Source organism: Urocitellus parryii, chromosome 2, assembly GCF_045843805.1.
Source record: "Urocitellus parryii isolate mUroPar1 chromosome 2, mUroPar1.hap1, whole genome shotgun sequence".
Lineage (NCBI taxonomy): Eukaryota > Metazoa > Chordata > Mammalia > Rodentia > Sciuridae > Urocitellus > Urocitellus parryii.
The window spans coordinates 223,191,621-223,215,708 of NC_135532.1; the positions used below are offsets into that span (position 1 = coordinate 223,191,621).

Sequence of the window (24,088 nt, forward strand, 5' to 3'; positions counted from 1 at the left end):
CCTCACACAGCCCTCAGCTGGGCAGCTACGTACCCTGTGGTACAGCCCCTGAAGTAGGTGTGGACGCTGTTGACCCAAATGTTGATAGGCAGGGCACAGCTGCATTGGCTGTTTCCATTAAAGGAAATTTGGAGTGGTAACCAATCCTGGATCTCCAGGTGAAAGAAAGAAAGGAAGGAAGGAAGGAAGGAAGGAAGGAAGGAAGGAAGGAAGGAGGGAAGGAGGGAGGGAGGGAAGGAAGGAAGGAAGGAAGGAAGGAGGGAAGGAAGAGCCGACCAGCCCAACTCTGGCAATCAATCACTCCTCTGCCACTGCAGCTCACGACTTTGGGGATCCCATTAGACCTGCACCCCACAGAGATGCACCCCACACCTTGTGTGGAACCGCAGACTCCGCAGACTTCCCGGTTGTGGACCCCAGGTCAAGAATCCCCCCTTTAGTGAGAACACAGGTTGAGATTCGGTTATTTTTACTCTGGGCAGTAATCTGGAAAAATATTAGGCTCTATTTACAGTTAGCAATGCTGCCAGCCCAGCTCCGCCGAACCCGCCAGCATAGAGCGTTGCCAGAAGGCCGCCAGCCCCTTCCCTTCCAACAGGGCAGGACAGACAGCTCCAGCACGTCCAGACCAGAGTCCGGGGAGTTCCAATGGCGCACTGCTAAGGAATCAGCATGTGTTTTAAATTTAGATGCTAATCTGAATGAGCAATCCCCTGGAATGGCTAAGAGGTACCGTCCTTGGAAAATACAGCACAAATCTCAGATATTTTTCTTGTGAAATTCGTCACTCAATTAATGACACAGGGCAGCTGTATTCTTGAACTTACCAAAACCCTTGAGGAATGGCCACAGTCCACACTTAACATTCCAGGAGCGGGGTCCACTTTGGGGAAGGCATCCGTCCCTCTCCCATTGGCATCCATCCTCAACTGGAGCCCACCAGCTGTCCAGCTCCCTGAGGAGGGGTCTCCTGAACCTGGGCTTGGCTGTCAAGGGGGTCAGTGGCAGCAGCAGCAGAGTTGGCCAGGAGCGGCCGCCCAGGCTTGCCCCAGCCAGGCTCTTGGCTCCAGTCAGCTTTCCGTGGCGTGCTCAGGATTTCAGCCCTGATCCGTCCCCCCTGGTTCTGTATTCATGAGGGTCGGGTGCCAGGCGGGCAGGCCCAGGGGGAAGGGAACTGAGTCTGACACCCACCATGACAGGCTGGAGGGTAGGGCTACTGGGAGCAATGAGAGCCCAGGCCCACAGACAGGAGTCTGAAGTGCCCCACTGAGAGGGGGGTCAGGGCCAGGATATGTCCCCAGCTATGGGGTAGGGAGAGCCCTGCAGCAGGGACCTCGCTGGATCCAGGTTGCCCCTGCCCACGGACCATGCCCGGAGTCAAGGACTGAGTGGTGACATTTGGGGTCACATTTTAAGAAGGAAAAGCTGGAATAAGCAGAGGAGGGTGTCCTGGCTAATGAGGGACCTCAAACCCAGTTCCAGGGGCTTATCCCAGAAGACAGAAGGCCAGGTGCAGAAGGAGTAGCCTTAGGGGAGAGCGCAGAAGCACGCTAGCTCAGGATGTCAGGAGTTGGTCATTTTATAGCAAAATGAGGAACTTTCTCCTGTGTGCTGTGCCAGTCACGGGACGGCTGCCTCAAACACTGCTGGAAGCAGAGTCAGGAGGTTCCTGAGTGTCCTGTGGCTGCTGTGACAAAGTACCACAAGCTAGGTGGCTGACGCAGCAGGAACGAGGTCTCCCACACTTCTGGAGGCCTGAGGTCCCAACAGGTAGCAGCAGGGCTGGGCGGGGCTGTGCTCCTGGGGAGCGTCTCTGCCTGCCCTCCCACCTTTGCCTGCTGCGGCCAGCATTCCTGGCCTGTGGTCACGTCGCCAGCCTTCAGGGCCACTGTCTTCAGGTCTTTCTCTGCTCTTCTGACCGTCAAATCTCCCTCGGCCTCTCGTAAGGACACTTGCAGTTGCATTTAGCACCACCCTGGGCAATCCAGGACACTCTCCCCATCTCTAGACCCTCAGCTTACATCCACCTGCAAAGACCTTTTTCCAGAGAGCTGGCAGTTCCTCAATCATCATCTGGCAACTGTGGCCAATGGCTTAGGAGTCAGCAGGGAACTGTCAGGTCAACAGCTCTGCCACTTAGGGCTTGACCTTTCTGGTTACCTCTATGAGATGGTGTCACAGAAGAGCCTCTTAGCTGGGATGGTGGCAAGAGGTACATGGGGCACCATGTCTGGCCCAGTGACAGCTTGGACCGAGTGTGGCATGCCTGTGTTGTTCTACCTCACAGGCTTGCAACCGGAGTGAACTCCAAGCTCCATGGCAGTGTCCCTGCACCCCTGGAGGCTGCCTGGGGAGGACCCTTCCTTGTGCCTGCCAGGCATTGCTGTGGCATCACGCTGTAGCTCTCCCTGTGTCTGTGTCAGTGTGGGTGCATAGTAGATGCTCAACAAACCTAGAGCCTCTGAAGCTGCCTCTGTTGCTGGTGGAAAGCATTTGAACGGGGGATATTGCAAGTTTCCCAAGGCAATAAATTGGAGAAGGAGCTGCACAAATATTCAGAGGTAGCATCAGCCTTAGGGGCTGCATTTCTTTGGGTGGGAAGGGATTCTCTTTCTCCTAGTGCTCATTTGCACACAGGAACACAGAAGCTGCCATCTGTGGATGCCTTGAGGTCTCACAGCCTTCAAGGTTCCAGGTTTGCAGCCTCAACCCAACAGTCCAAGAACCCTTGGCTTTTCACTGAAAGACTGAGCGTAGGTTATTAGAAGAGGCGCCATGTGCATGGTCTTCCCAGACCTCTTCCCAACACCACCCTCTGAGTCCTTTGCAAATGTTCACGTCATCTTCCTTCCACCCTGCACGGAGACACTCTCAGAAGACACTCTAGGGTGCCCTCAGTACAGGTAGGTCATCTTCTGTTGCATGTCAGTTGTGATTTCCCAGCAGCAACAAGGAGACAGGGACTGTGTGCTGCTGCTCAAGCTTCCAGACTGGCCCTGGGCCCCCACTTTCCTGTTTATCAGGTCTCAGGCCGCACCTGGTCCCCCAACCACGTGGAGGAAAAAGTGCTTGGTGCCGCCTGTCTTGACTGTACCAGCAGCATGTGCAGCAGATTTTCAGAAAAGAAGTCGTGGCCCTTCCCCAGTCTCTGAGTGAGACACGTGCTCCCAGGGCACAGACTGACGTGCAGTGCAGTTGCCGGAAGCTGGGCCGGGGCTCCAGGGACTGTGGATCTGGGGGCAGGCCTACACTGTCAGGACCCAGGCTGCAGGGAAGCAGTCAGGACCCTGCCCTCGGGGAAGCCTGCCCTGCTTCTCCCGCTGCAAAGGAAGACGTCATCAAGGGTGAACCTCAGTGTCTACGTCGACTTCTGTGGCCAAAACGCAGAAAACCACTGGGTGATCCAGTAAAAGAAGAGTCAGGTCTTTTAAAAAATATGCTTCCTGATTCTAGGAATGTCATGAGGAAGCAGTAAGAGTCTGGGAGGGTCCACTGATCCTGATCCCAGGCACAGGGAAGGGAGGCCTCGCAGCCATTTGTACCCACCACTTGGAGGAGGGTCTGTGAGGCTCCCCGAGGGGAAGGACCCACACGCAGGATTATGAAAGGCAGCCTGGTGCTTGGCTGGAAGGAGGCAGCAGGGCCATGTCACAGGACTATGACGGGGCACTAAGCTTGGTTCTGGGCTTCTTGGCAGCCAAGGAAAAAGGGGAACTGGGTTGTATTGGTTTGTTGTTTTGGTTGAGAAGAAGCGTATGCATGTGTTGGGAAGGACAGAATTTTTTCACGATACTAGAAAGTGTATATTCTATGAGTCCTTACACAAAGGGCTTTGAGGAATCGCAGAGCTTGAAAATTTATTTTCTTTACTATGGTTTTACAAAAAAATTTTTTTCCAAGTGTCCTCCTTGATGCTTTTTATAGAACTAAAATTCTGACCTGAAGACGCTGCTGCCTGCCTGCAGGCCACCTACTCTAGATGCAGTTCCCACTCCCAGATGGCTGCTGGAGAGCCAGGCTTTTCCCACCCAAAATAGAGCTTTAATTCTAGCTGAGGACCAGAATAGATGTCGGGCGGCACGTTGGCGTTTTGCTCCCTGAAGCTTGGATTTCGATAGGAAAGCACAAAGGGGTATGGAGCAGACTCCGCTGGACCCCTGAGGGCTGTGTCCTGATGGGGCCGTGGTCCAATGGATGACTGGCTGGAAGCAGAAGTCCTGTGCAAGCCATCAGGCTCATGGGAGTCCGTGTGGCCTGCAGCCCTGAGTGGGTGGAGGCAGGGTCCTGGCCGCAGCCCTGTAGCCTCGCCGGCAGTGGCCTCAATGAAGACGGTTTCTGTCTGTGCCACCGTCCCCACGGTGCTCTGCCTCCTGATAACCACCAATTCTGAATCACACTCGAGCCACACGCGCAGAGCCGTGGTGTAGACCGCGAGCAGTGGGTCGGGGCCCTTTAGCTTGGCTCAGTGACATGGGGGCTGCGACGTGAACCTCAGGCTTCTATTTGCTTTCTCCTTCCTTCATCTCAATACTCAGCACCATGAGGCCATCCAGAACTACCTTCCCCAATCCCTGGCAGGGCCTGGGCCCTTCGTGGGACGTTTCCGAGGGAGAGGGTTGCTGCCTCTTTTTTGAAGTAACAGGTTTGATTCAAGGTTGGGAAAAATGCCCCGGTGGTCCTGCCTTGGCCCACTGGACTCGGCCCTGGGCTGAATGGAGGTGGGCCTTCTTGCTGCAGGGAAGGTGGACCACCCTCCCTGAGGCTTGTGCACACCCATGCTGCCCTAGATTGTCCTCCGATCCGTGACTACGTGGCTCTCAACGTCACCAGCAGCAGTTTCCGGGTGTCCTGGGGTCTGAATTCCACCCAGAACCACACCTTCCACGTCCAGCTGCAGTGGGGTGAGCTGGTGCTCAGACGCGCCTGGACCAGTGACCTGGGCCTGGAGGTGGCTGGGCTGGAGGCCGGGGTGCTGTACGGTGTGAAGACCAGCTACCAGTGCTGCGGGGCCAACGTCTCTGCCTGGCTGACCGTCAAGACAGGTAAGGCCGGGCCAGAACTCCAGGTGACCTTGCGGACTTGTATTGCTATCCCAGTTCCGCAGTCCCCGCACACGGTGTTGTTCTTCCTGTAATCAGGCCACCAGAGGTCACTGCCTAACTGCAGCCTCCCTGTCCCCCTGAACTTCCTAGAGCTTGGCAGGCTGCCTCAGGGCCCTCCACAGGCTCCCCTGCTCCCTGCGTGTCTCCTCCAGGGCTCACTCTGACGTCCGAGGGGACGGCCCGGGGCTCTCTGGGGACCACCTTTGTGGCACCTGTGGGGTCAATGAGTGGACAGGCCAAATGCAGTAACACGAGGACGGCGGCCGTGGGGAAGCAGGCAGCTGTCCCCACACTCGCTGCCACAGGGCTGTCTACAGGTCTCCCCACCATCGGAGCCCAGCTGCACGCTCGAGTCTCCACAACCACACGTGCCCCGCTTCCCATGTGACACACGTGTGCTGACACAGTGCATACCCCTGTGCCAGGAGGCCACTTTCCCCATACCTAGGTGACACCCTCACAGCTAGAACTCAGTGTTGGGAGGTGGCTGGTGTGGCCTGCCCTGCTCTGCCTGCTCATCCTCACCCTGGGGGTCACGGTAGTATGCAGACCTTGGTCTGGCTAGGTATCAGGGTGGGCGCTCTCCCCCAGGCTGGCCTTTGTGGCTGTGGGTTGTGAGGTGAGGAGTGCATCCGAGACATTCTACTCCTGTGTCCCATGTGTGTGCCCTCATCCTGGAGCAATGGGAGCTCCAGGCTGGGGGTCAGGCTCAGAGCATGGTGAGCACTGAAATGACCTCATAAGGAGCCTGCTGGGGTCTGTCCAGTGCACAGAGATCCACGCAGCGACCACAGCTATGACTGTGGGTGAACAAGCGGCCCTGATGACTCGGCCTATGCCCCTGATGAACAGATTCAGGGCCAACCCCATGCAAAGTCATCCCAGCACACAGGGTGGGCACCCAGAGGCCCCCAAACCCCAGCACGCAAAGCCTTGACTTGGTGCAGGGTCTCCAGTTTCCCAGGACCCCCCTCCATCTCTCCAGGGACAAGGGGAGGGGCCTCTCTTTTCCCTGGAGGAAACCGAGGCCTGAGAGATGGTCACTGACCAGGGAATCTTTTCGTATCCATCTGTTATCCACACTCCTTCCAGTTCACCTGGGATGCGCCACCCATGGCCGCCCTGTGTGATGCAGAGCTCTCTCCACTGGGACAGATAGTAGGAATTTGCAGCTCCACCCACCACCCCAGGCCCTCATGAAAAAATATCTATGTGCCCATGCTAGGGAATGGTAATTCAGAAGGTTCTAGAAGACTTCTGAAGAGTCAGCCTCTTCCACTCTCCAGCCTTGATTTCTTTCTTTCTTTATGTTGCAAAATGCCTTTTGTCGGTAGAGGACTTCTAGAGTGCTCTCTTTGCTTAACGTTGCATTTCCAATGTGGCCTCTATGCCATCTGCACGTTGGGTGGGTGAGACTACAGCAGCAGTCACCCAGAGCCTCTGGATGCAATCTGGCTTCCAAGGCCCTGGGGAGGCTGAACATCCTCAGGGCTCAGCAACTGCATCTTGTGATGCTGACCAGGCAGAGGTAGGAGGGGCTCGCGTCAAGGCCCGAAAGCCAGGGCCAAGCATGGAGGTCTCTTGCTAAGATGGGGGGCCCAGCCTGGAAATATCTGGGGTTTCACATTTTGGGTTTCAGTTACCTGCAGTCAACTGTGGTGTAAAAATATGAAAGGGGAATATTCTAAAAATAATTTGCAAATGTTGAATAACTTCTATTACAGCATGTTGTTATAATTCTATTTTATTATTAGTCATTGTTCCAGTTCTTCCTGTGCCTGATTTGTAGCCTAAAGTTTATCCTAGGAGTGTGTGTGTGTGTGCTTCGGGGGTGCACTGGGCCTCCTGGGAGTTCTTGTTTGGGTCAGGGGTCCGTTCACATCCTTGGTGAGCTTTGCGTGCCCTCAATCCTGGTGTGCACAGGTGATGGAGAGCGTGATGACCTCGTTGGTCTTAAAGCTTGCTAACCGAGCTGAGCCAGGGCGGAGTCAGCTAGCCACTGTCCACACTCAGCAGCACTCAGAGAGGTAGCAGGCCTGTTTCGATGCTCCTGACCTTTTGACTGTGCACATGTCAGTTTTACTCTCATGATGAAAGTGACATGAGTCACCCTGTCCCATCTGGAGTATTTTTCCCAGCATCAGAGTAACAGCAACTTTTATTGCCCTCAGCACTGAAACCGGGAAGATTCCAGCAACCAGGGCCAATTTGTCACCCTAATTTTGGGGGCCTGGGTGGGGATGCAGCAAAGAACCTGGTTGGGCCTTGTGGTTCTGAAGAGGCAAAGGGAAGCAGCAGCCCCCTGGGGAAGGATAGTTGAAGGGGCCTTCCTACCCCACAGGTGCTGGTTGACCAGTTCCTGTTGGAGTGGACTGTGGGGTTTGCACCTGGCTCCGCAGTGTTCCTATCCTGGCCATAAGTGTGGCTTAAGTTAATCAGTCCTTTCACTCCATTGCAGATATAAACATGATAAATAAAATTTCCCAGTTTGAGCTCAATCTAAGGTTCATGCCTTGATCTATTTAAAAATATTCTTTCCTCATCAAAAAATAGACTTTCTATAAAACTGACAGAGAAGCAGGTGACTTTGAATCCCAGGATTTCAGCTATTCTGCACCACTGTCTGTCTCAGATGCCCAGGTTTTTGGACTTACAATAAGGATCGTGAACTGCAACCTGACGGAGCAGCTACTCAACTGTAGCAGCGTGGAACACAGGGACTTCTCCCGACAGCTGCTGCAAGAGGTAAAGCCAGATGTGGTCCCAGACTCCTCACCTTGTGTCCTCTGGGCAAGGACCACCCATGGGAGGGCCTTATGCCCAGTTCCTCCCCTGTGGTCATGGCAAAATCACATGTCACCGTAGCCTTAGGCAGGCAAGCCCAAATCACACAGTCATGGCTTACCGCACCCAACCCTGTCCCTGAACAATCTGTCTTCAGAATCTGTGCTTTGATTGCAAGGTGTACACCACTTGAACACACAGCTGGATCTGCTGTTGAAGCATCTGCTTGGGAACCTGTCTTTCTGCAATGGCGTAGCTTCACCAGGGAAGCATTTACCAATCATCTCAGCATCCCTTCCTCCTTGTGGCTAACAGGAGATGTCTAGTGCGCAGCCTGGGAGTCAAAGCCAATGTTAAATACTGTCTATCCGTAGATGTTTAGCTGGAGAGGAAGTGGCTTACTAAATCACCAAGAATTATGAAAGGACTGAGCTTTTACCTTTCTTGTGAATGAATAGGCTGCTGCCACAGTGTCATAAAAGACAAGAGATCGCTAGGTCAGAGACAGAGCCCTTGTCATTCCCAGAACTGCAAGTGCCTGAGCATGATGTTGGCCCCTTTTGGCTCTGTTGGGTGTACAGGTGGATGGATGATGTCCATCAAGGGGGTCCAGGTCACGGCTGAGGAACCCCACATTTAGGGAACCCAAATCTTTTATAATAGGCTGCACGTAAAAATGCCTAAGCCTTTCTTCAGAAGGAGATGTTATCTTTGTTATACTGGACAGTAAACAGAGGGAGCCACCATTACTGTCTCCCAAGGCTGCTCATAATATAAACACCCTTGGAAAGACAGTCTGGAACAAAAGAGCAGTTAGTGCCTCTGTTTGCAGGATGTGTGGAAATTTGCAAGAGCCTCACAGGATGTTGCTTCCCAGCATGCGTCTGCAGAGGGAAATTAGCTTTTGAGGGTTCTTAGAAAACTCTTTTCCAATGTTAATTTCTTTGAGCTCACAGGAACTGAGTGGCAGAAGGTAGGAGGTAAGGCTGGTGTCTTCTTTGATAGAACATAGGTGTCCCTGAGCCCTTGGCTCTGTCTGTGTATTTTCTGGAGATACAGCCCAGTAATGAGGGGAACAGCTCCAAATAGCCATGGAGACTGTTCCTTGGTATTCTTCTCTGTCAATCGATCAGTCTATCTGACTCTCACCCACATATACAAATTACCTGCATGCCCAACTTCAGAACATCCAGAGTGGATGGTTCATCTGATGCTGCAGGTCTGGAAGCTTGACTGTAGAGGTCACTCTGGGTTCTCCAACAAGACCAGGTCAGGCTCGACTGACTCAGGGAAAAACATGATTTGAGAGGTGTCTCTGCTGCCCTGTCTGAGCCCTGTCACCTCTTCTTGGCTAGGTCGAGAACTCCTTCCCACCAGCAGTTTGTGACCTTTACCGACGTGGGAAGCTGAGGATGCAGATGGCGTCTCTCCAGGTGGGGAGCGTGGTGGCGAAGCTGAGGCTCACAGTGCAAGACCCCGAGTTTCCAGTGGGTGTCTCCACTCTGGCTCCCCTGCTCCAGCTTCTGCCTTCAAGCACAGTGTTCCAGATCGACCAGCAGGGGACGGCCGTGCAAGGTACGCACGGCACTGTGCCGCCAGGATGTCCCTCTAGTGTGGTTGTGGTCTAGGAGACTTTATTTTGAGTCAATCTTTCTTTATCCAAAAGGAAATAAAGTAAAGGAAAGCAAATTTTTATCTGTTTTTCTCCATAAGAACCAGGGGCCGGGGCCAGGCCCCCCAATCTGCACCCCACTCCTCATGGCTCCAGGTAGGAGGAGGTGCCAGGGGAAGGCACTCTGAGACAGGGCTTATTCCCTCTGGATGGTGCCTCTTGTTAATTGCAGGCCCAGAATATTGAGGAAAATGGGGCCGGGGGTCCACCTGGGGGCAGGGAATGGGCATTCCCTGTGTCTGGTCAGGGCCCGCGTTGCAGGTGTCTGTGGAAGTTAACTCGTGGGCCTATTTGATTAGCTCACAAGCATTTCATTTTACTGATGTTGCCTTGAAGCAAGAGAAACAGACACACAGAAAAAGTGTCATAAAGAGAGATGAAGACAGACAGAGACATAGAGCCTCACAGAGAGAGGGAGAGAGACAAAGATAGTGGTAGAGACAGAGAGAGACAGAGACGGGGAGAAATGAAGACATAGACATGGAGCCAGTGACATAGAGACTGGAAGTGGAGGCAGATACAGAGACACAGTCAGAGACACACAGAGAGAGACAGGGCAGAGACAAGGTGTCGACTGTGAGGCCAGCTTTGCTGTTTCCCAGCAGGGCCTGGCTTTGACCCACAGTGGGACACAGTCTCTGCACCCTGGGCCTCAGCTGGGCATCAACCATGGAATGGTATCCCCCGGTGGCGCTGGGCCTAGGAGGAGCAACATTACCCCCTTGAGCTCAGTGGTGTGCTGGCCGCCCCAACTTTCCCCTGCCCAGGAGTGCAGGGGGCCATGGCACATGTACTTGAAGCCACTCCTGGTGTCCCGTGCTCAGTCTGGGGGTCACTCGGTTCACTTGGTGCCCTCAGAGATGGATGTGCTGCAGGGTCCTGCCAGGCTGGGCTGTGGGCTGAGGGCCAGCAGGAGCAGGAGTCCCGTAGCAGGGTCCTCAGTGCATGCCCTGCCCCTCCCTGAGACCAGACCTTCAGCTGAGCCAGCCCTGTCTCCCCTGACTTAGGCACCAGGGCCAGGCTACTCCAGATCTTGGTCAGATGGACCTTGAGTGTGAGGGACATAGTGGTCTGAACCATGCCCCCAGGAGTCATGGCTATTGGAACTTCAGAATGTGACCTTGTTTAGAATAATTGTTCACAGACGGCCTTAAGGCAAGGAGCTCAGAATAAGATCATCCTGAGGTTAGATGTAGGGTGGGCCCTAAATTCAAGAACAAGTGTCCTCAAAAGAGACAGAAAGCAGAAACCCACGCAGGCTGGGAGGGGGCCATGGGAGGACGAAGGCTGGAGGGCGTCCCCCGGTGAGGGGGACTCCTGGAGCCCGGAGAAGCTGTGCCAGGCAGCAGGAGGGTCCCCTAAAGCCCAGGGTCAGCTTGGCCCTTGCTGACTCCTGGATTGCAGGCTTCTGGCCTCCAGAATGGGGAGATGAACTGGAGCTGCCCGATGGGTGATTGCTGTTATGGTGGCCACAGGACACAGGTGGGAAGAAGATGGGCCTTGTGTTTCTGATATCCCCTAAGTCAGTAGAGAGTGCCCCCCCAACTGTTCCCTAGAAGTTCCAGAAGCCCCTGGACTTTGCTAAGGGCCCATGACAGCAGGCTGCTGAGCCAGCATTTCCTGCTGAGGGTCACTGTGGGGTGTCCCCCTCAGTTGTCTCTTTGGTCTATGGATGACGAGGCCGCAGGCTGTCTTTTGTCAGGGGAGGTGGCCCTGCCTTGGACAGAGTCTTCTGACTCGGGAACCAGTGGCTTCCCTGGACACGGGAGCAGCAGAACAACTAGAGGACACAGTCTCCTCCCCAGGGAGGCCAGAGCCCACTGTGGAGGTCGGTCTCCCCACCCTGAGAGAGCCCCACCGCAGGCCAGGAGGGGCACAGACCGTGCCTTCTGGGACAAGACCTGGCACTCCTGGGAGGAAGACTGTGTCTGCTCAGGTTCATGAGGAAGTAATCCTGGTGGAGTGGCCGGAACGTTCCAGGTCATTTTGGAGCACTTGCTGCCCATGGGTCAGCGTGTCCCAATCCTGATCCTGGAGGCTGACAGGAGCCTACGTGGGGCCATTAGATGTCAGGACCTCTTCTTTGCCCTTAGCCTGTCCGTCCTGAGTCTGCCACGTCCTGGGCAGGGCGATGGAGGGGAGCAGAGTGCTGCCCCTGCTCGGGCTCCTGCCCGGTCCTCACCTGCCCAGCCCACGGGTGCAGAGCCCCACAGCTCCTTCTGCAGCACACCTGCCTTCTCCTCTGTGCCGGGAGCCGGCTGGCCTGGCTTCTGTATGAGACTGAGTAACACTGCCCACGTGTGGCTCTGGGCTTCCTGTGAGCCACCAGCAGTGGGCAGCTGTGCTAGGTGAGTCACTGCACACTAAACATAGATCCAGGTGCTTGGTGGTCTGTCTGGACTGGGCCTCCGCTCCCCTCCACAGCCTGCTCCCGTCCAGCCTGGCTCCGCCCCCAGCCTGGTGGCTCAGGACAGTAGCACTTCAGTAGGCATGTGGCTGTGGCAGTACCGTGATGGCAAAGTCACCCAGCAGGCCACATGTAAGTGGTCTGTAGCTGCACAGCAGGTGACCACCTGGCTGACCTCCATGAAGACAGCATGAGGCAGACCTGAGACACCGCAGCTGGGCTTCCCCAGCCACACAGCTGCCGGAACCAAACAGTGCCTTTTCTTGGCTCCAGCCCCTGCCAAGTCGGAGCTCTGGCAGGTTGGGCTGGGTCGTTGCATTCCTGGGAAACTCCACCTGCGGCTTGATAAGCATGCACAGACCCGGGGCAGCTGGCCCTCCCTGGCCTCTGCTCAGCCCACCTCCACCCCGGGGGCACCGCCTACTTCCTGGTCTGGCTGCCCTTCTAGGAGAGGTGGCTCCTCTCAGAGCCCTCCCTGGCCAGCAGGCCCCATCCCCAGCTGACCTCTCAGCCCAGAGGTTTCCCTGTGGGCAGTGACCCACAGAGAGGCTTCTGGACTGAAGGACAGACTTGTAGGGTCATGGGGAAACTGCCCTTGACCCCAGCTCTTCCTGGCCACAAATCCAGGTGAGGGTTTGCTCCTTAGGATCTCCTCCGTGCCCGTCTGGGCTTGTGTTAAAGAGCAGGGGACCAGCACATTCTTCACTAGAGCAGGTGGAAGATGGGGTGGCAGCCCCCGGGTGGAAAGGAGGAGGTGGGAGAAAGAGGAAGGATCCCAAAGGGATATCTAAGAGCAATGCATTCACACCTACCTGAAAGAGCCACCATTCCCTGACCCCTCCCCAGAGAGCCAGCCCAGGTGAAGGCCAGCAAGGCGTCCATCTGTCGGTCGGCTCGTCAGGCTGGAGGTCAGGCTTCCAGGAGGGGCTCTTGCTGGAAGGGGCCAGCCATGCCTGACATCCATGCTGGACTCCGTGGTGTTTGGCAGACTCTGCTCTCCCCCAGGAGAACAGTCTGGAAGTGTCTGGCCCTTGTCCTCCTGATTCTGGGCCTCTCTGGCCCTCTTCTCACTGGCTCGGTCTTTTCTGTCCCCGGCAGACTGGGACGAGTGTGCAGACAGCTCGGAGCACGACTGCTCCCCCGCCGCCGACTGCGTCAACCTCGAGGGCTCCTACACCTGCCAGTGCCGCACAGCCAGGGACGCCAACCCCTCCCGGGCTGGCCGCGCCTGTGAGGGTGCGTGTCCCCAGCCCCGCTCTGGGACCTGGGGGAGGAGGGCAAGCTCTGCAAGTGTCCATGGAAATGTTTTCATTTTCTTTTAAAAACCAGAAGAAAGAGACTAATATGATGCTAAATATAGACAACAACAAATTCAGCCCGTTCTGTTCACTTTTATGCCAGCGTAGTTGTAAAATTTAATTTTAATAGATTTTTTAAAGGAAGGGAGGCAGGAATCCACCAGTCACCATGAGCCCCTGGGAAGGCAGAATCTTTCCTGGGAGGCCTCAGACTGGAGAGGGAGTAGAAGCCCAGGTGAGCTGGATGAAGGCCCGTGGGGCCTCTGAGCCCTGCTCCTCCACCTCTCGGCCCCAAGTCTTGGACAGGGGCCACCAGAGTGCTGCTCAGGGATCAGGGGGAGCCACCTGCAGACTTTAGATGCTGTGGTGATTTGCCACGTCTGCCCTGCACAAGGGTGTGGGCAGTGGAGGGGCCAGCCACGCCTGACATCCATGCTGAGGCCTGTGAGGCAGGAAGGAGGAATGGGAAAGATCCCGCATTTTTAACAGACTTGGGACACCAGGCTCTGGCTTGGTCACCTGAACACACACGGGCTGCCAAGTTCCCACTGGGGTCTCCATCCTCAGACAACTCACCACAGGCAGGGGGCTCCAGGGGGACAGGAATGGGGGTGGAGGCCAGGTCTAGCCAGGGGAAGCTCTCCTGAGACATTCAGTGTCCATCCTGCCTTCTGAGATGTCCACTGCTTGTCTCCCACTTCTCTTACTTATCTAACGTGGACATTAGAGTTGAGAGCAACTAGCACCAAGTCCCACTCTGAGTACAAACTGGGGAAACTGTCCTGTTCCCCTGGGGGTCCAGAGCCCTGGGGGTCCATCTGAGGCCTGTGAGCACTAGGCCCTGCCTCCGGCCCTGGGTCTGCAGCCCCCAGGTGGGTTCCTGTCTGCTTTGGGGGGTCTCAGCTTCCTCTTTGCAGGCAGAAAGCCCCATCTTGCTGACACAGCCCATTAAATGCCACAGAGCCAGCCTGTGTCCCTTTGGGGTCCCTGGGGAGGCAGGGAAGTCCTGTTGGATGGCCGTGTCTTCCCGCAGAGAGGACTCGGGTTGTGGGAGGAACTGGGGGGCTTTGCTCAGAAGTTCCTGGTGTCAGATGGCAGATGTGTCTTGCAGGTGATGTGGTGAGCCCCGCGGGAGGTGAACTATCTGCAGCAACAGGAGTGACAGCCTCAGCCCTCGGCACAGGGACAACCACCCTGTCCCTCAGACCCAGGCATCCATGGGACACCCTGGCAGCAAGCCAGGCCCAGACCCCAAGACCCCCACCCAGGAGAGGGGGCAGTGGCACAGTCGGGAACAACAGGAACAGCACAGGGCAAGGCGTGGAGAAGGAGGCGCCCAGTATGGCCCTGGGCCTGGGGACCAGCCAAGGGAGCACCAGCGTGGTGGCCAGCACGTCTTCCTTCAGGGGTCCTGGGCCAACCCATGTCTCCCCTCAGGGGGACACGGACAGCCCACTGGACCCCCCTGGACACTTACGGGGGAGCCCCACCATGGATCCACTCTTCTGGCCTGTGCCTGCGGAGGACCCCACGGGCCACAGTGTGTGGCACACCAACCTTCCCACTCAAAAGACATCACTGAACGCCACAAGACTGCAGGACAGGGACCCTGGACCTTCCCCCTGGATAGACCTGGTGTCGACCCCCATTCCTGCCCCCCTGGAGCCCCCTGCCTGTGGTGAGTTGTCTGAGAATGGAGACCTCAGTGGGAACTTGGCAGCTCATGTGTGTTCAGGTGACCAAGCCAGAGCCTGGTGTCCCAAGACTGGCTAAAAATGCTGGGCCATCTCTCTCATCTTGTGCAGGAGGAGACCCAGGCCCAGAGCAGTGGGACCTCAGTGGTAGTGTCTGGTCTAGTTAGGAAGGGAGATGCACCCCATCTCCAGCCTTCCCCTCTCCTCTCCTCCGCCTGAGGCCCCCGTGTGCAGCAGCTGGGGCAGAAGTCAGCCGGGGAAAGAGCCTCTGTGGCGTGTGTAGCCCTCCAATTGCTGGAGCGACCCTGAGTGTTGGGTGCCAGCAGGACCACCATCCCCAGTGTCTGCTCCCCGGCTGGCTAGAGCCCTCAGTGTGTTACAGCACACCACACTCTGCACCCCGGCTTTCCTTCACCCCACACTGTATATGCCCCAGTCCTGTGGAGCCTCCTAGCAGTTCTGCACCCCCAGCTCTTCCTCACCTGGCCATGCTGAGCCCCAGCTCTCCCATACCCCCAGCTGCCTGTACCACCCACCAGCTGTGTTACCCCCCACCCCCAGCAGATCCACACTGTGAGTAGAGGGTTTAGTCATCACAAAGCCAGCGGACAGCCCAGGAGAGAAGTTGCTCCCTGCAGTGAATAGGCCTGGGTGGTGACAGCCCCCCAGAGGCTACACTGGCATCTGCATTGTGGGTGTGCAGAGCTGGTTCAGCCCTGGACCCCAGCAACCTGGACTAACTGCTGAGTGTGAGCTCTGCCAGGTGTTTCCTCCTCTCCGCCACCTGAGCTCCTGGTGGAGCTCACTCTCAAGCTCACGTGGGCCAGGATGGTCCCATCAGGAGCCACAGGCTCCCTGTTGGAGCAGCTCTCAAGGTCAGCAATGCCTCCAGGGATGTCCACCTGGGGTCGGGTCAGGTGTGGCAGCCTTGCTGAGGAGCTGTCCAGCACCTACTGAAGAGGCCTCATTGGGGCAGTTACAGACCAAGGGCTGTGGCTGAACCTGGCTCTAGAACAGAGCCGAGCCAGGACTGTTTCCTATCATCCCGGGGGGCAGGGGTGCAGTTCTAGGGAGCCAGGCTAGGAGGCCCGGCGAGGACGCCCCAAGGGGTGCTGGGTGGTGTTGGGACGGACACTCCCCCTGCTGGCTCTCAGGGGACAAGCGTCAAGCATGGAGAAGAGGAGAAGCCCCTGGCATACAGCAGGCGCTCCACAGGTATTCAGAGAAGGACCGAACGAGGTCGGAGACGGGACTTGGTTCTGGGCGTCGGAGGTCCTCCTCTCTAAGACGCCTGGACTGACTCCACTCTGGCCTTTATATCCCACTTCCCAGCCCCTGTCCCTATCCAGAGGGTCACCGTCTCCAATGTGACCAGCACCAGCTTCCACCTGGCGTGGGTGGCGAACCTTACCTTGCACCCCACCTTCCGGCTCTCCCTGGCCTCCCCACAGAGCCCTGCCGTGGGCCTGGAGACCCGAGGCACAAGCATGACTGTGTCGGGGCTGGAGCCTGGCATCCTGCACCTGGTGGAGATCGTGGCCAAAGTGTGTGGGGAAGAAGGTGCCCGAGCACACCTGAAAGTGAGGACAGGTAAGGGCTTCAGATCGCCTGTCGCCAGGTGTTTTCACCAGGGCACCGTCGTCAGGGGAGTGGGCCCAGCCCTCGCCATTTGTCCTTGCCATTTGTCCCTCTCACTCCACTCAGTCAGCAGGACAGGAGTGGCACCTCAGGGGCAGTTGGCCTGACCATGGCCGGGAGGTGGCTCTGCAGAACGTGCCCAGTGCTGCCCATCTGTGCCCTCTGGTACATAGCAGGGAAGTGCTCGTGGTGCTGGTCTGTCCCCTCCCTCGACTCTGTGCGCTTGGCTTTAGGAGAGGTGCCAGTCACCTACCAGTGGTCCCCAGAGCCCAGTACCACAGGCGGAGGGATGGGGATAGAACTGAGATGTGCCCAGCATGGACTCCAACATGCGGGAGCAGGTCCCTATCCATAAGCACACAGTCAGATGACCTTCTTCTCTGTTCCTCATTATCCTGTCACCTGGATATTTTCGGAGCATGTGACTCACCTGTGTGAAGCTGCAGGTAGTCCTCACGTCTCAGAGAACTTCCCAAGCATTGATGCGGGGTCTCCAGGTGGGGGGGTCCCATCTTTGGGGGTGCTACAGATGACCTACTGCTGTGCAATTAGAACAGCTTAGCACTTTTTTTGGTCTAATTCAAAACGCTAATCAGCCTTGGGCTGGGAAGTGAGAGAGCAGTGTGGTTTGCAATGGTGCTAATTGTGGGAGTTCATGGCCAGCAGGAGAGGGAGGTGAGTGTTGGTTGGATGGCCAGGCAGGGTGTCCTCTGAGTCCGAGAGCTGAAGCTGGGTCCGTAAGGTTCTCCCTTTCTCTGGAGGGACAAAATGTACATGGGCCTGTGACCCCGTGCCTGAGGATGGGTCCACATCCGTTTTCACCTGTGTCCCTGTCCTGCGTCTGATGGCTTTCAGATCAGCTTGCATATGCCACCTGTCACAGCTCTGGATTCATGGCCTTCAGGTGCAGTGACAGCAATGGCCCCAGGACATGGGGCTTGGGGTTCACCCAGGAATGTGCAGCTGGACAGCTTTGTGGTGTGTATAAAGACCCAGAGCTCTCAGGGGACACACTTTAAGCCCTCAAGAGGAGAAGCTTGTCCTGTCTCACTGCCATTCACCCTGGCGTGTCGCGAGTGCTTCACAAGTATGTGGTGATGGCCTGAACAAGGAGGGATGCGTCCGAGTGCTGAAAGCCAGGATGCCTCTGGACAGTGCTCCTGGGCGCCGTCATGTCCGGTGTACTCCTAGAAGGCCCATGGAGGGCAGAGATTCAGATGGCACCACAGTGGGACTGCCACACACCTGGAGCCAAGGGGCTGTGAGGGGAGGGGACACTGACCAAACCAGACCTCGGCTCCCTGCCATGGAGCAGGCTCTCATCAGAGGCCTAGCAGAGCCCTGTGTCCTGGTTCCCTGGGACACCAGTCTGCAGAGTAGCCCTGGCCTAATTATTTGCTGGAGTCTCCCTTTGCTCTCAAAGCTGTCCTGGCTTGCAGGTGACAGCCCTGAGGGAGGCAGCTGTGCAGGAAGAGTGGCAGGGCTGAGCTGGTCCTGCCGCCCCGGGAGGCTCTCCCCTTGTCCCACGTACTCTGGAGGCCCGTGGGCTGTGTCTGCAGTGTCGGGCTGGTTCTTTCTTTGTGGAGCACAGCTTGGCCTTGGCTTGGTGTTCTGGCCAACATGGAAATATGGCCACGAGACGGAAATGACAGTCTGCGACCTGCAGCATTGCTGTTCCAAATATGTCTTTTCTCCATCCTGCAGCCGCCCAGAAACTCAGCGGCAAAGTCAGACTAGCAAACGTCAGGTTTTCAGAATCCTTGTGCAATTCAAGCAGCACGGAGCACCAGCGCTTCCTGGAGCTCTTCTTCAGAAGGGTGAGTGGGCGGCAGGCCCTTCTGTCCTTTTGGGAGGCCAAGGGCGCTCCAGCCTCATCCCACCAGGAATCAGACTTGCAGGGGACCTTTTATATGAAGGTGGCTGGGACTCTAAGCTTTGGCATGGCCCTGGTGTCCCCCAGACCAGCACAGGCCCATCTGGAGAAGGGAGACACACTTTGTCCCCTGCACATCTTGGCTTCACACGGTTTGCTATTCATTGTAGGACCCCGTGGAGCAGAAAGGCCCTCCCCTGCTTAAAAAGAGCCACACAAACCAAAAACTTTAAAAATTGAGATCTATTTCACATACTTAAAATTCACATTTTCAAGCGCACACCTTAACTATATATGCAAGATTACCTAGCCATCACGACTATCTAATTCCACATCATTTTAACATCCTTAAGAGAAACGCTCTACCACTGTGAGTCACTCCCCTCTGCCTCCCCCTGCCTCTGGACACCACTCCTGGGCTTTCGGTCTCTGGACTGCCTGTTCTGGACTCTCTTGGAATGGAAGCTCACAACCTGTGGCGTCTGTGTCTGCTCCTTCCCCTTAGCGCCACGTCTCCAAGGTTCATTCTTGGAACTCCTTTCTGTGGCTATATTGTCCCATTGCATGGAAGGACCACATCCTGTTTGTGCAGACACCACGTGGTAGACCCTGGCTGGCTTCCACGTCTTGCCTGTTATGACTAATGCTGCTATGGCGCTAGGTCACCTGCATTTGCAAAAATTATTTCTCCTACTCTTTCTTGTGCTTCATCCCTGCTACCCCCAGAGTGTTCTTTTTTAAGGGCGTATTGTTCCCACTTAGCAAGGGGAGAGATCTCCATAGTTTTGGTTAGGGTTACATTGGTTTGAAGGAATGGTGCAGCGCTCACCCTCTCCACTCGTCTCCTCCCCCTAGTGGCAATTGGATCGGAATAGAGAGGGGTTGGCAGCACCACCCAGTGGTGGGTGTGACAGGTGATTTGGTTCAACCCTCTGCACCCCAGCTGGTAATGAGTGCTGCTGCCTCTGGGAGCTGGCCCTGTGGAGCTGTGGGGACCTGGGGTCCTGCCTCCGCTATTCCGGGATTCCAGCTCCTGTGGTGGCTCCATGGTGAGCGTCACCACCTCCTCTAGGTACAGGGGTAGTTATAGACACTGACCTTCCAGGTGGCCTGGTGGCCCAAGGAGGGACAGGCAGCCACATCTCCACCCTAGCTTTCTTGTTTAATCTTTCCCCCTTAAACTATTTCCTTCTTTGCCTGTGTTTGAGGATAATTGTTTTTTGGTTTTTTTAATCTGGAATCTCAGGATAGCAAATAATTGTATGACAAGATGTATGCAGAACATGGAAACCATGGGTAAAAGACTCATCATCCTCTCCTGGGAGGGCCTGAGATCCGTTTGGCATGGTCACAATGACTCAGGACTAAGCAGACGTCCCCACGGAAGCCAGGGGCCGGAAGAAGCCCACTGTTACATCCATATCGATAGTGACAACAGCTATTCGGGCCACCAGGCAGATGTGGGGACGGGCTTTCTGGGGGAGTTGGCCTCTGATAGGTGACAGTGGATTTGCATCTTGGGTGGCTTGGAGGTGGGGAAGTGAAGCGATGAGCTGGTGTCTTGGGCTCCTGCACTTCATGGTTCTCCGAGGACGGTCCCTGGGGTGCTTCTCCAGAGGCTGACACTCCATGAACTACTAAAGCATAATGTGAGGCTGTGTGTGTCTCTCTGGGCATTTTGACCATGGTGAGCTGGAATGGGAGAACACAGTGTGTGACATGTAATTTCACCTAAAATAGTGGAACGTAAAGGCAGCTTTTCAGAGGCGGAAACTGCGGGTCCCACTGGGAATGTTGGAGATGCGTCTGCTTGGGCTGTGGGCTCACGGGGAGGGAGAAGGAAGGGGAGGCAGCCCACAGTGTCAGGAGCAGAAGGTTGGTGGCTCCTGTGACCTCTCACTCAGGCTCCTGCTCTCTGTGTCTCTGAGCTGAGTTGTAGGTTTCTGTGTCACCTTGAACCCCATGTTACAGGCAGGGTCCTCTCCTGTGTTCCTGCTCCGTGCTTGACCTGTCCACCGGGTCTGGGGGAGTAGCAGGATCCTTCTCAGTATCACAGACTCTCCCAGGTGTTCGGGCTGGCTTGGGAACAGGAAAGGAGCGCAGAACCAACCTGTGGCCGTGACAGTTTTGCTGTGAGCTGGCCGTGCAGCGGGGCAGGACCCCAGGAGGAGCTGCCCTTAGGACCAGTGACCCATGTCCTCAGCAGGCCACTTTTCTCACATGGCTTTTACATCTCCAGGTGAGGGACCCCTTGCCAGCCACCCTGCGTCAGCACATGGACTCCGGCGGGATCAGAGTGGACGTCACGAGCATCGCCAATGGCAGCGTGGTGGTGGAGTTTGATCTGCTGGTGACCGTGGACCTGGATGTCAGGGAGGTGTCTGTGGCGTTCCTCTGTGCCCTACAGAACGCGTCTCTGCTGGAAGCGAGCAGGGACAGTGCCTCCATATGGGGTAGGTGAAGGCTAGGCACCGTGGGACCTCCCCCAGGTTCAGAACTGGGGCAGCAAGAGCCCGGCTGCTGCCTTTGGTTTGGGGGGATGTGCCCATGAGCCTCCTCTGTGGTCTTTCCGCCAAACCAGCTGGGAGTGTGGGATAGATGGGCCCCTCCTCATCTCTCTCAATGCCTCCATGACTGCTAAGGCTCAAGGGTTGGAAACATCCTCAGGTGAGCCTGCAGAGACCCAGGGATGGGCTACCTTCAGCAGTCGCTCTGCCCTGCCCCTGCTGCCCATTTTGGTGGACGGAGGGAGATGCGTCCCTCTGCGCCAGCCAGATTCCTCCCAGGCAGTCTCCCAGAAGATCCGAGTGGGGGCAGGGGGCAAGAAGAGCAGAGAGAAGAGACAAGAGGTTCTTTCCTCTGATCATGCCTGAGAAGAAATGATAAACTGGGGGCGGGGGTTCATGCCTATAATCCCGTGGCTCTGGAGGCTGGGGTTCAAAGCCAGCCTCAGCAATTTAGCGAGGTCCTAAAGCAACTCAGCAATATCTTATCAAATATCGGATAAATAAAATATTAAAAAGGGCTGGGGATGTGGCTCAGTGGTTAAGCTCCCCTGAGCTCAATCTCTGGTACCAAAAAAAAAAAAAAAAAAAAAAGAGAGAGAGATATTAAATGGCTATGAGTTACATGTATGAAAAATTGAAGACTTCTTAATTGAGGATTAATATTTTCTGACTTTTTGGAATGAGAAGAATTTACCAAAGAAAATTGGATTTCCAGAAGAGAGGCTGAAATCCTTGACTACATAAATACACAATTCTTTTTCCTAAGGTGCTGGGGGTTGAACCCAGGGCCTTGTACGTGCTGAGCCAGGCTGTATCAGTGAGTCGTGCCCCAGCCCTGAAGACCCAAATCTTCTACATCAGAAAAAATAAAGGCACCATTATAAAGCAAGCAAAATATGTTCAGTAATCTGATGAGGAATAATATCCTAAGTTCAGAGAGACCACACAAGTAGACGACAAATAGCAAGAACCCTGTAGATAGGTGCCCCAGGGTCCCAGAGAGAAAACAGAGAAGAAGACGCAAGCGACTGACAAAGAGGGTCACCTTCAACGACACGTAAAGAATCTTCATGATGTAATGTGTGAGTTCCAGTGAAGGCGCCGTGAGCAGGGGTGAGGGGTGGCTGGGGGTGGAATTTGCTCCCCTGCTCAGAAATCAGTCAGCTGTCGACACCAAGTGCTGCACAGGGGTCCCTCCACCTTGGCGTCGGAGCATCACTTCCAGGACTCTCAGGGCTCAGTTGGGACCATGTTTTTGATGTTTTTTTGGTGCTGGGGATTGAACCCAGGGCCTTGTGCATGTGAGGCAAGCCCTCTACCAACTGGGCCAGGTCCCCAGCCCTCATTTTTTTTTTTTTACAACATATTCATCTTCAGGGTCACTTTAAAAGCAGTCCTGGGGTAGGACGTGTACTAAATCATGTCCCTGGCATATGCCGCTGTCCATGATGAAGACGAGGCTTGCTGGGGTGGAAGGTGCTGGAAGGACAGGGGAAGGAAAGAGGTGGAATATGCTTGGTGTCGGTGGAGGCTGCGACCCAGGGCCTCACCCAGGCCAGGCAAGTGCTCTACCACTGGGCTGCGCGGGGCCTGGAGTCTGTCTTAAGAGACCAGGTGGAAATCAGCCAGCTCGCAGAATTGGGGGCGCTGGGTTCTGTGCTCGGCTTTCCTGTTTCCCCCATCTTCTGCAGCAGGCCTGCTGCTGGGTAGCTAAGTGGCCAAGTGTGGGGAGGAAGGGCAGGAGGCACAGGCCTGGGGCGCGGGGAGATCGGGGGCCTGGCTGCTGGCTCTCTCCAGAGGTTGGGGGACGACCCTGCCTTGCTGGCACCCTCCCCCTTTCATGGCAGCCTCTGCAGATGCACCGACAGCAGCTCCCCACCACCCCAGCAGCCTGTGCCCTCCAGAGCTGGCCACATGCACGTGGTGTGCTCTCCTGGGGTCGTTTCAGTTTTGCCTCTGAGGACCTGCTCTCCCCTCGGGGCCGTGGTGAGCCATCAGCCTGGCGATGTCTCTCCTACCGCCACCCGCGGGCCCACGATGTTTCCTGTTCTGTTCTCTAAACTCTTGCAGATTATGACGAGTGTGAGAGGCAGGAGGACGATTGTGTGCCGGGGACATCCTGCCGGAACACCCCTGGGTCTTTCACCTGCAGCTGCCAGGGAGATGCCCCGGACTTCCACGTGGAATATTCTGGAAGACCTTGCGAAGGTGACAGTGTCATGATCCCCTTTCCAGAACACCGTCCCACAATCTGTTCTTTCAAGGACTCTCATGAGTGGGCTTGTTGTCCTGGGGCGAGTTTCCTGTGTGCACGTGGGGTGTGTGTGCAACATGCTCCGCTTGGGGTAGAAGCAGGAGGCACAGAGACCGAGTTGTCTCCGACCAGAGCCTGCTCAGGAAGGGCTTGCGGAAGAGAGTCTTGGGGCTGGTCTTAAGGAGCAGCTAAGGAGGCACCTGACAAGGAGGGCAGCGTGGCAGGGTGTGTTGGGGGGTCACTGAGCAAGAGAGGCTGTTGAAGGTGGGCAAGGTCCAAGCACATAGTCGGGTGGCTGCAGGACGAGGTGCTGGGGTGTGTGGGGGGCTGCTGGAGAAGCCGCAGCAGTTTGCTCCACATCCCGGGGGAGAAGCTGCAGAGCACCAGGTGAGCCCCACCGAGGTGAAGGAAGGCGGCCCCCAGGCCAGCAGGGACCAGCAGGGCTGGGAAAGAGGCTGTGAGGCCGCTGAGTGGAGCCTGGGGCCTGGGGTCCACGTGAGCACAGGGCACTGAGGACGATGCACGCCTCGGAGGCCTGACGTGATTCCTGGTTCTCGTGGGTGTTCCAGTGGAGTGTTTGGGGCAAGAGGGAATCCAGGCAGGGGTGAGGGGCATGGGGTCCTGAAGGGAGACTTCAGGGCCCATTAGTGGCCAGCTTCCAGCCTCCGGGGACAGGTGACTTTCCCTGCCACAGGCTTGGCACCTCCCTGCATTATCCCCTGAGGTCCCCAGCCACAGGCGCCCCTTGTGCCAAGTGCAAAGCTGGCTGGCACAGCATGCCGTGTGCCACTGTGGCTCAGCTGGCTGTTCCCTGTGTGGCTGCTGCAGGGTGTCGACTCCCCAGCTGTCTGCCCACCCA

The 24,088-nt window shown here is 56.2% G+C and overlaps 1 protein-coding gene across 1 annotated transcript in view; it reads left to right on the forward strand.

Moving 5' to 3' along the window:
- Umodl1 (uromodulin like 1) overlaps positions 1-24,088 on the forward strand; it is a 51,749-nt gene that overhangs the window by 15,416 nt on the left and 12,245 nt on the right. Inside the window, exons 7-16 of the mRNA XM_026379429.2 lie at positions 4,788-5,042; positions 7,735-7,847; positions 9,242-9,461; positions 13,064-13,201; positions 14,375-14,595; positions 14,737-14,941; positions 16,290-16,547; positions 18,300-18,412; positions 20,708-20,921; positions 23,046-23,183. Of these exons, the coding sequence (XP_026235214.2) occupies positions 4,788-5,042; positions 7,735-7,847; positions 9,242-9,461; positions 13,064-13,201; positions 14,375-14,595; positions 14,737-14,941; positions 16,290-16,547; positions 18,300-18,412; positions 20,708-20,921; positions 23,046-23,183 (1,875 nt within the window). The remainder of the gene's footprint in view (positions 1-4,787; positions 5,043-7,734; positions 7,848-9,241; positions 9,462-13,063; positions 13,202-14,374; positions 14,596-14,736; positions 14,942-16,289; positions 16,548-18,299; positions 18,413-20,707; positions 20,922-23,045; positions 23,184-24,088) is intronic.